The sequence below is a fragment of the Barbatula barbatula genome (genome assembly GCF_947034865.1).
Source record: "Barbatula barbatula genome assembly, chromosome: 2".
In the NCBI taxonomy this organism is placed as follows: domain Eukaryota; kingdom Metazoa; phylum Chordata; class Actinopteri; order Cypriniformes; family Nemacheilidae; genus Barbatula; species Barbatula barbatula.
The window spans coordinates 1629731-1643329 of NC_136767.1; the positions used below are offsets into that span (position 1 = coordinate 1629731).

Consider the following 13599-nt stretch of genomic DNA (forward strand, 5'->3'; position numbering starts at 1 on the left):
CACCCAAGCTGGCTTTTGTTTTTTTAATGTTTCCAAGTATTCATTTTGTGTTTATTTCCAGGTTCAAATAAAAAAAGATATATATAATATACCTGTATATATTTCCTAATTTTCATTGTAGTCCAAGACTTTTCGAGTCGACATTGCATACAAGAAATATCCTTACTCTGACTGTATGTAACCAAACATCCAAGGTCCATAGTGCAATGCGAAGAGTCGCTTTTTATCAAAGAAGCGTGCATGCAGTCCACAGAGCAAATGATTAACAGACACCCCTCTGCCAGCCCCACAAAACATCTTTCATCATCCTCGAACGCACTGAAGAGCAGATGCTTAAACTGCAACAGTTTGTAGAATAGTGAAACAAGAGAAGGCATAAACACACACTCCCTCTCCAGTGCACGACTGAATGTGTTTGTGTATTATCTGACACTTCAAGAGAACTTTCTCAAGTGCAATTTGGCCCCTGTCGCCAAGGGCCAATACTGCTTTTGATTCGCAGACAGACAGTGGCTGGAGGGTGTCTGCGAGACGCTGTCGCTCCAAGCAATTAACTTTCTCTTTAAAGCCACTCTTAAAAAACGGACAGCTGTGGACATTCGACAAAGGACCAATCACCTCTTCAGAAACACAAAACTGCTATGCCGTAAACCAAACTGGTTCTCTTTTTATTGGGGAGGTCCGGCATCCATACACCCCCCTCGCCGCTCCAGACTGAGCCTTTTTACAATGGGACCCTGTATTCCGTTATAAACGCTCATGGACTTGGGACGCTCCAGGGAAAGGTTGTGGTCCTCAAAGTGACCTACAGAGAGCGACCTTAAAAACAATTCCAGTAAACTTTACAGGAAACTACAACAGAGCTCAAAAACGTGTTTTTTACGTTATGGTTTTAACCACCATGATACATTTATAAACACAGTGATTGTAAAATGAATACAGTTGCGAGGCACTTTCCATGCATGTTTACACAGCATCCTCTCTACCATCAATTGAAACATGAGTTACTAGGTCCGTCTTTCCACTATGACTTTCCATCCAAGGAGACTTGAGCTTATTTCAGAGACAGTCAAGAAAATAAGACTTGGTGTATGTTCATTCCCAAGCACCAAGACAGATCTAAGTAAAATCTCAGCCGTTCCCAAAATGTTGTGCCCTTTGAAGTGGCCGTGAAAACTCTTGAAGTGTCCTGACATCGATCGGATAAAGTGAGACTTGCGCACAAGTTGCGCACTGTTTCATTAAAGGCATCCACACGTGCGCTATTTGCGCATAAATCACACAATCGTTCTCGAGACACTAAATATAATTATAATAATAGTGATAAACAGAGAAATAGGCTATATATAATGCCAGTCCTAAATATCATACTTATTATTTTGACTTTCGAAAAGTTTACTAGCTTATTTTTATTTCTTGTCCATTACCTAGGAATCAATTAAGGTCTTTATTTTGAGAAAAGCAAGTTCAATCTTTGCTAGACGCGCAAACCCGATGTAGGTATAGTTTCGTTTCGTTAACCACTTCTGAGCAAGAACTCACACATGCCTTCGCCTCGACATGACAACAACGTTAACTTGCGATGATAAAAACCACATTACCCGGAGCAAAACTCACCTAGAGACAAGAACGGTTTGGTTTCCATATCAGCGCATTCCAGCTTCGTATCTTCTAGATAATATAGTTTTTCCCAGTGGACACGCTGTAAGATCCAGTAGGAAACGCCGTAGCCTACCGACAAAACCCCGAGATCCGCTGTCAAAATCCACTTCATGCAACTAAACTGGCCACTTCAATCGGCTCCATCCAGTTCCCAACTCCGCGAGTGCGCTTCTGCGCGCATCAGCTATCAAGTACTACTGCCTCACCAAAGGGGCCCGACCTAGGGGGGCTCTCAACTGCAGCACTTTTGCAGCGACGCGTTGCAAGCTTTCTTCTTTACTGTGTGTTCACATAGAGCGCAAATGAGGCGTCAAAAACGCGCTATTCGCGAGTAGTTGGACGCTTGAACATTTCGTGTTTACTCGCTTCATTCGCGTCATTCGCTTCATTCGCGTCATTCGCGCTATTCGCGCGTGAAATTCGCGCTATTCGCGTCATTCGCGAGTGAAATTCGCTTCACGAAAATGTTTTTACAATTTACCGGATTCTCCGACCTCCTCACTCACTTTCTTCCAAGCAAGATCCTTTTTATTCCTATTTTTATGAACACGTATCATATAGCTCCGGGTGTCCGCACACTGAGATGAGCTTGTCCTCCATTTTTTATTTCTGCCTCTGCTCGCTACGTCGTCTACGTCACTACTAGAGCAGGCGCCTGATTGGTTAATTCGCGTCATTCGCGCCATTCGCGCTATTCGCGTCATTCGCGCCATTCGCGCTATTCGCGTCATTCGCGCCATTCGCGCTATTCGCGTCATTCGCGCTATTCGCGTCATTCGCGCTATTCGCGTCATTCGCGCCGCAAGCGCGTCTATCGCGTCTTTGCATTGACTTAACATGTAAATCACTCGCGCTTGACGCCTCATTCACGCTCTATGTGAACACACAGTTACGATGTGGCACTGTTGCCAAGACCCAAATAATGTTTATGGCAAAACAAAAGTGTGCTTTAAGTAGCATTCCAACTGTTGTTTTTAAATTTGTTTTAAAAGTCATGTTCACGAAAATCGTTTATTTTGGGTTAATTTGAGCTTTGAACAGAAGTTAAAAAACAATCCTGTTTAGTCACAAAGGTCCATTATATCCTGTCTGTGCAGGATGAAAAAATCCAAGCATTTATTTTCATTCAAAAATGTAATATGCCTGTTGTTTAAGGTGCGTGTGTGTGTCAGCACACTGCTGCTGTGTCCTCAAGGGATTTCATAATTCATTCATGTATGTGGCGCATTAAAGATCATTCATTAGCATCATGGAATGAATATGCATATCTTAAAATACATTTCTCTCAAGGGGAAATTAATTATTGTGTGGGACTGAAAGGCTTTCTAAGAGTTATATTCGAAATCCGTATACATTTCATTTCACGTACGATAAAACCGGACATCATGGCAGCATTAAAAAGTACTAATAAAGAGAAAGCATAATTGTAAAATATAAGAACAGCATCTTTAGGTAAATGGAAGATATGCTCAATTTTTATTCCAATGATAAAGGTCATATGATCTTTAACAAGATAACAATATTATTAAGGTTCATATAGTTAAGGTCTCCAATAATGCCTGCATTAAATCTCATTAAATTGAAATTTTAGAGGTCAAAAACATTTCAGTCCAATGCAGAGTTCTAGTACAATTTGGCTGCCCATTACAACAACTGCTGTAAAAATAGATGAGTGGGGAGTCATAGGTTACAATAACAGATGGTGAGATCAGAAGAACATAGTCACTTCTCAAAGCGTATACTACTCTGAGCCATTCTTGACTTTCCAAAAATGATTGCAATGCTCACAACAAAAGTGTCAAGTCAAGTAAATATTTTTTTACTTTTTGTAATATTCATTCTGATCAATTCCGTATGACATCTATCACATCACTTTGCAGCTCTTTCTAAATACACAATTTCATCTTAAATCCAATTTTTTTTCCCTTTATTTATTTTTCTCAAAGGTCGTTTTGTAATGCACAGGTTAACATACAGTAAGCAATTCTTGCTGCTCAAGAAAATGTCACCTAATGTCAAGGGGATGAAGTAAACACGATGTCCTCCTGCTTCTTCCTCTGTGTACGGCAAGACAACATTAAAGGCAAAGTTAACCCAAAAAATGAAAATGCTGTCATGATGTACTCGTCCTCTAGTTGTTCCAAATCTGTAACATTTGTAAACAGTTGCTAACATTCTTTCAAATAGAGGACAAAAATGACAAGAATTATAATTGAACATAATGGGGTGGTTTCCTTAACAGGGATTTTTAGACTAAAATAAATTGTATAGCTGTCTAAACTGAAAACATATCTTAAAATACATCAGTGCCCTGGTTTTGTTTCAGAATCTACACATGTAATGTTTTTTGTAATGTATGTTTAAAAAACTACTTAATGTCCTAAAGTAAGGCATAGTCCTGTTTTTATCCAACCTCTGGGAAACCGCCCCCTTATTCTATAATATTGTATGTTCGTCAAACCTTGTCCAGGTTACAGGTCTGCATTTTCTCAAAAATTCCTAACTGTTATAAACAGTTCTCATAGATTCTAGGCAGTTGCTGGCTGTCTTTTATTCACATTTTTTGCATTTGGCAAACACTAATCCAAGGTGACTCACGGTGCATTCAAGCTATATTATACATGTGCTGAACTGAACCCATGACCTTGGCGTTCATCACTACGCTCACTATCGAGTCCAACTTTTGTTTCGTTTTAAACATTCTCGACGATCTGAACTTGATTGATTAACATTTTCAAAGTTTTCAGAGATTCAAGAGAGTTTAAATCCTGTGTGTCAAACTTTTAATATTTTATTAAACACTACACATACAATTTAAGTTTTGTTCTAAAATGCATGGCTGAACAATTTGTATTTGTCTTCCAAACTGAATCACAAGAATCTTACATTTTGTGTCCAGTTCTTTTGACAGGTAGTGTGTAGTATGTTGATTTTGTAATTGCACTGAATAGGTCTGTAGGTACTCTCTAGAATTGGCTACCTACAGAGATGCACTTGCAGCGATGATGTGCCCAAATGCTCAGCTCGGCTGAAATGAGCCCTCCATACCCTTCAAAACAAGGAGCGATTCCATCAAACAGCGCTGTTATCTGAGTTTAGCGATAGGAAACCGAATTCCCTTCTTCTGTGTGACTTTCTTCAGAGAGACAAATTGAAATGCGTCTCGCTGAATGATCTCTTAAGGATCAACGCCAAGTGCAGGGGCTCAGAGGCTGCGGTGATTAATTGTGTCTCACTCTCTCTGTTGGTCAAGCGCTGTGGAGGAAAGAGAGGGGCAATCAGCCTCGTCATAAATCTCCACACTTCCTCCCACCATCACCGTTTCAAGAGAAATAACCCCCCAACCCCCCGTGCACAGCCCATTAAACGTGTTTGCCTCTGGACACAGACGCTCGCGCACGGACAATCCGCCGAGGTTCAACACAGCAGCAGGAAATCAGTCATTTTGTGTCTGATCAATAAATCCATCACACCGGAGAAAAAAAGTTTTACGAAGAAGGACGTGAAGGTGCCACAATAGAGGGCCAGCAGTTAAAGGGATATCAACATCACCCAAAAATTCTCACAAGTTTACTCACACTCATGCCAATCCAAACCTGTTTGACTATCTTTCTTCTCCAGAGGATATCTGGAGTAATGTATCAGTGGTTTTGTGTTCCTACAATGGAAATCAATGGGGCCAACATTGACTGGTTACCAGAATTCTTCAAATTTTCTTCTCAATAATATCAGCCCTGTCCCAGAGTATTTTAAGATTTGTGAGCCTCAGAATAGAGGAAACTTTTAAGCAAATAATGTCTTAAATTGAATCTGCGTTTTGGCATTTAAAGTCAAAGTATCCATTCCTCTAGCAGATTATTTTCAGATATTATCTTGAAATGTCATGCATATACAAAACCTACAAAGGATGAATATTTTCCAGCAGAGATTTGATGACTCTAATTAAATAAAAAAATACACTGTAATGAAATACATAAAAGTATCAAAGCCGCTCCGCTGTATGAACTTCAGTACGAGTTGAAAGATTTACTGCTGTGAATAATTAGTAAGTGAAGTGCGGCTGACTTCTCCACAGCCCTGGATACTTGGCACACTCTGTCTCTGTTTGCATCTCCACCAGTGTATCCAGATGGTCAACTCACTATGAACTCCCTGGGCTAGTTGCACCACGCAGCCTGCATATTATTTATCAATAACTGCGGCCCTATCATGAGCTGGGACACAGAGAGTGCTCAGCGGTTAGGAGACGGTAGGGTGCCAAACATGTAAACACACAACCACACAAGCAAGCGTGCACGAACGCGGACTGGCGCACACGCACACAACCGCATCCAACATCTGCTTTTCATTAGCATCCAGAGCACACGCACGCTCTCTCTCCCTCTCTGTGTGTGGGTCTCTCGCCCGCTCCTTCTCCCTCTCTATATATATACATTCACAACAACAGCCTGCTGTTGCTCAAAGCGCTGTCAACAGTTAGGACTTTCTCAAGACGTAAAAGGCAGAGAGAGAGAGAGAGAGAGAGAGAGAGAGAGAGAGAGAGAGGCAAACAAAAGGGCACCATATGGAGAGGGTGTTTAGAAAACCACCTGGCTCTATGATATGAGTGCCAAGTCTGTAATGTGAACGACCTGTTCTTAAATACTAAAATCACAGATGCGACCAGTGGGCGGAGCTAACCTACATTTACATTTACATTTATTCATTTGGCAGACGCTTTTATCCAAAGCGACTTACAAGTAGTTTTTATACAGTGACACATTACTGCAGAGCAATCAGGGGTAAGGTGCCTTGCTCAAGGGCCCTTCAGTCATGACCTGCTGGCACTGAGATTTGAACCGGCAACCTTCTGATCACAAGCCCAACGCTCTAACCATTAGGCCACAGCTGAACCTTAAACTCTGTAAACCAAATATAACATTCCGCGACACTTTAGAATCACCCTGAAGTAAAATCACAAGCGTGACAAAATGAAATATAATTTACATATTGTAATAAGTTCGTGTTAGTACCCAAACTTTGTACAGATTTCTAAATATGTTAATAAGTCATTTTTTGGAAAAGAATTTCGATTACTAACGAAATCCAAAAGCATGTATGACCTAATCTTCTCAAATACATCATGCTGTTTTGTAACTTAGTGCCACTTCCTTTTATTTAACTTTTTTAAAATAATGTAATGCCAATATTTGAATAATCGAAAAACGTAATTAATTTTATAGTTTAAGTACGCTAAACTAACCTTGACATCAAGCATGACAGCTTTACCAAGCCCCCTGCACATGTACAGCTGCTTACTGTATGTTGGCCGTCACAGTCTCCCCTGGCCGACCCCTAACTCAGAGTTTCTGCCATTTTGTAATAGTGTGGATGGGGCCACTGTCAGGCGAACTTCACTAGAGAGTAGGTCAGAGTCAGGTCAGCTCACAGGCACTCCACCATCATCAGGCCAAAAGTCTGGCGTAACCCCTCACCCTCGCATGCCCCCTTCAATGAGCATGCTCATTAGAGAGAATCGGAGCCATTTGGAGCTTAACAGTGGGCAATGCTGTTAAGCAATGCAATGCCATGAGAGGGTGGGTGTTAAGTATTTGCATAGATTTATTCATTTAGCTGAATTACAAATTAGGAAACGTCAGAAGGAGCCATAAATAAATGCAGATACGTGCTAGATGAAAACACCAGCTACGTTATCGAGAAATTACGACTGTGCTATTATCATTTACGGAAACGTTTAATAGGGGTCATGTGACAGAAGATGCACTGTACATAATGTGTACAAATATGGCACTATTGTATTAATCATAAAGATTTTCCAGATTTATTTTTTATTTAGAATTTGCATTGTGTTTAAAAATAAAAGTATCCATAAAATGATGGATTATTTAAATAATAATTGAATTAATGTTTTTATTTTGGTAGGAGGAACTTGACAATCTGAACTTAATTGACTAATATTTTCAATGTTTTCAAAGTTTTGTTTCCTGTAATGTCTTGTTTAAAAACTTTTATGGTATATTGTAAGATATTTGTTTCAAATATTACCATAGTGAAACATCAATATTGCACAGAAAGCCCATTTTTCTTTTTAAAGAACACAATCTGATGTTGCATTTAAAATTCTTGCCTCCGTTCCAGTTTCTCTGCGGCATTTTTTCACATCCCTTTCGCTGTGAGTGACATGCGGCATAACTGTTCAGATTCCTCAAAAACTACAAAAAAAAGAAATTAAATCAAATCCACATGACCTCCTTCACACGCACACCTTTTTTGCGTTATCCAATAAGGGCAGATAAAAGATGAGTACAGTTTTTTTCTGCACAGCCTCAAAGGTGATCTTTTTGGTCACAGATTTGCTGAAAACGGAATAAATAAACTGCACGATGCGAGCAGAAATCTCTCTCTTCGTCTCTCTTCCCCTCTTTGCACGCTTAAATGAAGTTTGCTGTGATAAATGATCACAGGCACAGATACTGTGATTATAACTTTGCCAGTTATCTCTGGGGATGCTCCCTTTCAAAGTCACCTTCCAAAAAACTGGAAATCACATCCTGAAAGCTTATTTCTTCCCGCTAACCAGTTTTTAATCAAAGGCTGATCATCCACTGTGGAAAACATGAGCAATAAAACCATATAAAGAGCTCAGCCGACATTCTCAATAAACAATATTTTCCACCGAAATGCATGTGGTGATGTGCTGCACCTTCATGAAAAGATCTGAAGTTTATAAAGAGAAATGAATAATGGTAGATTATTTATACTGTATTTCTGAGGGACAGAACAACACCAACTAACATATGTCAGTGAAATAAAATGTTGAAATCAAATCTTTGTCCCTGTATCTTGTTTCTCTAAATAGCTTTGCATAAGTTTGGATTTCTATTTGTGATATTTCCATTTGTGCAGCTCAACCTGTAACAGCATAAGGGAACGGTTTCCAACCCCATATACCAATAAATTTGCAACAACGAAAGCCCCGTAGTCATTTTTAATTGAAGCGTGACTATAAATATGAACTTAAAGGTATAAACAAAGCAAGAATTAGTACTTGCTTGTTTTTACTTCATTTCTGAAATGCAGTCTGTACATATGGACCATGCATGAATAGATAACCATACATAAAGCATAAATTAACCATCATTTCTGTTGTCTTTTCAGAAATAAAAATATACTTTTGACGGTCTCAATTATAAATGTATGTAATGAAACTATCGTCCCTTCTGCAGGAGACACAGATCAATAATGTCAGTGCAGGACTGCTGATATCACTAAGAATGGCAATTCTGCATCGCTTCATCTCAGACTATTCAGAATGATGACATAATCTCATTAGATCACACGATTTATGTGTATATGTAGAAATATGGTGAATGAATAAAATCACACTAATTTTATATAAGAGAATTGGACGTGTTTACTTAGCAAGCACATTTGTTGAGCTGTGATCCATACTACTGCACCAGTTGCCTATAGCGTTGTGTTAGACAAGCTTATTACATTAAAGGAAGGGTGTAAATGCTCTCAAATTTACTAACCATGATATCATCCCAGTTGTAGTCTGTATGACTGACGTTCTTCAGTTGCATGCTGACAACTTAAAATCTCATTGGTTCCCGTATGTCTTATAAGGAAACTGGTTATTAAGACATTTAAGACCACTGGGTGGCAGATGACCAATTAGAATCATGTATATTATAGAAAGATATTTATACATTTTTATTATTTACAAACGTTCCTCGCCGTGGAATTATTAGGTTGCATCTGCATTCTGAGCAGTTTTGAGATATTGCGCTTTAAAACGTTTGGATTCCATTTGACTCTGTCAGACTCTGACTCTGAAAAAGGCCCAACATGTACAAAACATAAAGAAAAACATCACATAATGTAAACAAGTTGTCACAGAATAAGACTATGTGACTAACTTAATTAGTATGACAATAGAAAAATATGTACACTCTATAAAAAAATCTAAAATCATGTTTTTCTTGTGTTTTATTGTATTAGCTGTACTTTTTGAGTTATTACCTATTTTAAAAAACACCTAATTTGATTGATAATACTTGGAAAGCATGATAATAACATGGTTTTAGGAGTTAGGTGTTTTTGCAAATGAACTCTTCGTCTATTTAATATTGTTAAGTGGAAATGTATTATTGCGTTTGTTTATTTTCTTTATAGTTACTGAGCAAACCGTATGCACAGGGACATTTTCTGTAAACTTAAAAAACTCTTTCCTTGTTCCCATTCTATCTAAATCTGTAGCATTCTTCGAATCCATTATTCTCTGGTTATTCTTACAAAATGTACATGAGGTACTGTAGTATTAGAGATCACACAACATTTCCTGAGGCAAAAAAAAAACCTTTTTCAAAAGTGTCCCCAGTGAAGTGCTGACGAGACATTGTCATTTGATCTTAATTCCACCCTGCCATACAATCCAGTAAATTACAATGACACAAGCCATTAGCCAGCACCTTCAACCTCCCAATCTCCTCTCCTGTTTCTACCACAGAAAGACTCAAGGTTTCTGTTTTTTCTTTGGTTCACAGCTCATATTACTGACCCGGAGGGGACACAGTCTTGATAGTCCTCATCCTAGAGGACAATATCACAACCGAAGGGGCAATTGTAAAAAAGAGAAAAAAGCCCAACATCCTGATTTTGCAAAAATAACACGTTTGATCGGGAAGAACTTTCCCAGTCCTTCTAATCCAACTGGGCATATAATCGTGCACAGAGACCCTTTCAAACCCTTTTCCTAATGCTGTCTTTCGATAAAGTCCAAAAGGAAGTACTTAGTCACTGGCTTTGGGCTAAAGGTGTAATGTCAAGCTCTTGGGGATTATTTGTGCAAATCCAGCAAATACCATAGACCTCGTATCATTCAAAACATCACAGAGGTTTCTCTCCTAGAGATGTGTACATTACAGAGACCAGACATCATGAGCATCCTATTGAGTTCCTCTGGTAATTACTTCCTGTATCAACAGCCTTAGGCCGGACTCAGACTAATACAAAACAGAGAACACGCTAACTGAGGATTTATTTAAAAGAGCACACTTTCATCAAAGGTCTGTTATGTAGATCCGAAGGATGGAAGAAAAAAATGAAAGGAAAAAAGAAAGAAAGAATGGTCCGACAGAAAGACAGACAGACAGACAGACAGAAAGGACGGACGGATAGACAGAAAGAAAGAAATACAACGAAAGAAAGAAAGAAAGGTCGGACTGACAGACAGACAGACAGACAGACAGACAGACGAAGAAAGAAAGAAAGAAAGAAAGAAAGAAAGAAAGAAAGAAAGAAAGAAAGAAAGAAAGAAAGAAAGAAAGAAAGAAAGAAAGAAAGAAAGAAAGAAAGAAAGAAAGAAAGAAAGAAAGAAAGAAAGAAAGAAAGAAAGAAAGAGAAAGACAGAAAGAAAGAAAGAAAGAAAGAAAGAAAGAAAGAAAGAAAGAAAGAAAGAAAAAAGAAAGGTCAGACAGGCAGACAGACAGACAGACAAAAAGAAAGAAAGAAAGAAAGGTCAGACAGACAGACAGACAAAAAGAAAGAAAGAAAGAAAGAAAGGTCAGACAGACAGACAGACAGACAAAAAGAAAGAAAGAAAGAAAGAAAGAAAGGTCAGACAGACAGACAGACAAAAAGAAAGAAAGAAAGAAAGAAAGAAAGAAAAAAGAAAGAAAGGTCAGACAGGCAGGCAGACAGACAGACAGACAGACAGAAAGAAGACCTGCAAACTCGGAAGAGGTGAAAAAGGTGACACCTTTACATGTCTTTTTGGCTGCACAAGTGATTCAAGTGCATCCCATGACACCTATGGAGGATAAAGTGAAAAACTGTAATTAAATACCTGCTCCAAGTGGTAATTAAACATGTAAAATGATGTTTATTTGTCTATGTTTTCTGAGAGGTGCACCTTCCTAAGTCTTTCCTTATACAAATGATGCATGTCCTTAGGAAGCAAAGTGGCAGTATCAGTCTTTTGTCTTTGTTATGTTATGACTTCGTTATGAATTTGCGCCACATGTCCTCCAGTCGCGTCTCTTAGCCCCGCCCCCTTATTCTCCAGTAATTCCCATCACATGCCCTGTGTTGTGTTCCTTGTAAATGTCCCTATTTAGTCTTGCCCCCTCGTGGGTATTTTTCTGTTTGCCCTTGCTGTTTTTGCCCCCTCATGGGTTTATGATTTAATGAAAGTCTTTGTTTGATTTCAACGCTGTCTGCACTTGGGTCCCATCCTTGAAATATCATGACACATGCAGGCTTAAGAAAATAAAATGCGGGACTGATGTTAAAAGAGTTATTAAGCGAGATAAAGGGCAGGACCTGATTGATGCCAGTTATCAGAGCTCAAAAAGAAAAAAGAGTTATTGAGAGCTTTCATAAAAAAGAAAGTTCAAAAAGCAGATACAATCGAATGCGTGATTCTAGTTGGCCCAGGGTCAAAAAAGACGAAATTATCAGAAAATTCGGCAGAAAAACGAAAAGACTAGTTTGCAAGAAAAAAAAAAACAGACAAACAAACAAACATGAGAGGAACAGAGAGAGAATCAGAAAAGAAAGAAAACAGACTGAAAGACTGACAGACAAAATGACAGAAAGAAATCAACAAACAGAAATTGTCAGACAGAGAGACAGAGAGAAAGAAAGGTGAACTTTCCTTTTGAATAACACAGCAGAGGTTATAACAATCCATCACCGATCATTAAATAATAACAAACAGCATCATTCATTATGTATGTATGTACTGTAGTGTAGTGTATATATATCAAGCTCTTGGTTCATTTCATCTCTGCAGTAGTTGTAATGTGTTTCCGGTATGCAGGCCTCTCTCTCTCTGCTACAGAATTGCATAACGCTCAGTGAACCTATAATGAACCCCGCAGAAATGACCTCAGAAAACAGATGCCTGACTCCTGCATGATCCCTCACTGTAATGCTCCAGGAACTGTAAAGCAGTGGAGTTACACTCGAGGAATCGCACAACTCACTCGTGCGCTATGTTCTAGCGTCGGCTGCTGAGCACGCCCCAGAGACAACTCACATGCAATATTTCAGACATCACTTCTCCAACAAGACGAGCACCCCTTCAATCCAATAACGTCAAGCTATATGAGCATAAAACTCACACAATCTCAATCTCATATTTGGCTGGTATGGGTTTTGCACACACTCAAGAGGAGGTTACACGAGGTTCTGCCATGTTGTGCCGTCATCGGTAAAGCTGCTCTGTCGTCCCACATTTTATAAACCATACGTACCAAACGGCAAATCTCTGTCAGATCTGTGGTAAAGGAGAGGACGCTCCTCTGTATGATCGGACCAATTCACGATACAATGAAACAATTGTTGTGCCCAGCGTACGTTCAAAGGAGAGGGTAATTGTGAACAGAAGAGAAGCGAAAGTTTAGCATCCGTCTGTTTGTTTATTGTTTATAGGGAAACTTCAAAATAGGATATGCACATCAACGCAGATGCCACTGCAACTACGCCCAAAATGCCATGGGTCTGACCAAAATACAAGTCAATACAAACCGACGCATTTTTGCGACATCAGTCAGATGCCATATTGAAAAATGCATTTGAGGGATAGACATAGCTACTGACCATTCACTGTACTGTTTGTGTTCTCATTTGGTGTTGACTGTTTAGTCAACAAAACACTGCAAATGCTTTACAAAAACCACCAATCAAAAAAAACATCAAGGATTAGAAATGTTGTGTCTCTCTATGGGTCACTTACATGAACTGAAAGAAAAATTAGAATTAAAGAAATTCAACCCTTGTTTAACAAACGTGCAAGAACTGTTTCCGTGAGGAAATTCCATGTGTTTTAAGTGAACAAAATATTTTTAGAGCGACATCATTTGGTAGAGAGAGAGTGAGCCAGAGGAACAGAGAACAAGTTCTTTTAACTCGAAACATTAATACTGTCCG

General features: G+C 39.0%; 1 protein-coding gene across 2 annotated transcripts in view; it reads right to left on the reverse strand.

The window, feature by feature from the left end:
• rxrab (retinoid x receptor, alpha b) overlaps positions 1 to 1834 on the reverse strand; it is a 39349-nt gene extending 37515 nt beyond the window's left edge. Inside the window, exon 1 of one of the 2 annotated variants that reach the window (XM_079485765.1) lies at positions 1618 to 1834. In XM_079485765.1, the coding sequence (XP_079341891.1) occupies positions 1618 to 1774 (157 nt within the window). In that variant the 5' untranslated portion in view covers positions 1775 to 1834. The remainder of the gene's footprint in view (positions 1 to 1617) is intronic. The other variant, XM_079485766.1, reaches the window with a different exon arrangement.
• Positions 1835 to 13599: the final 11765 nt, after the last annotated feature.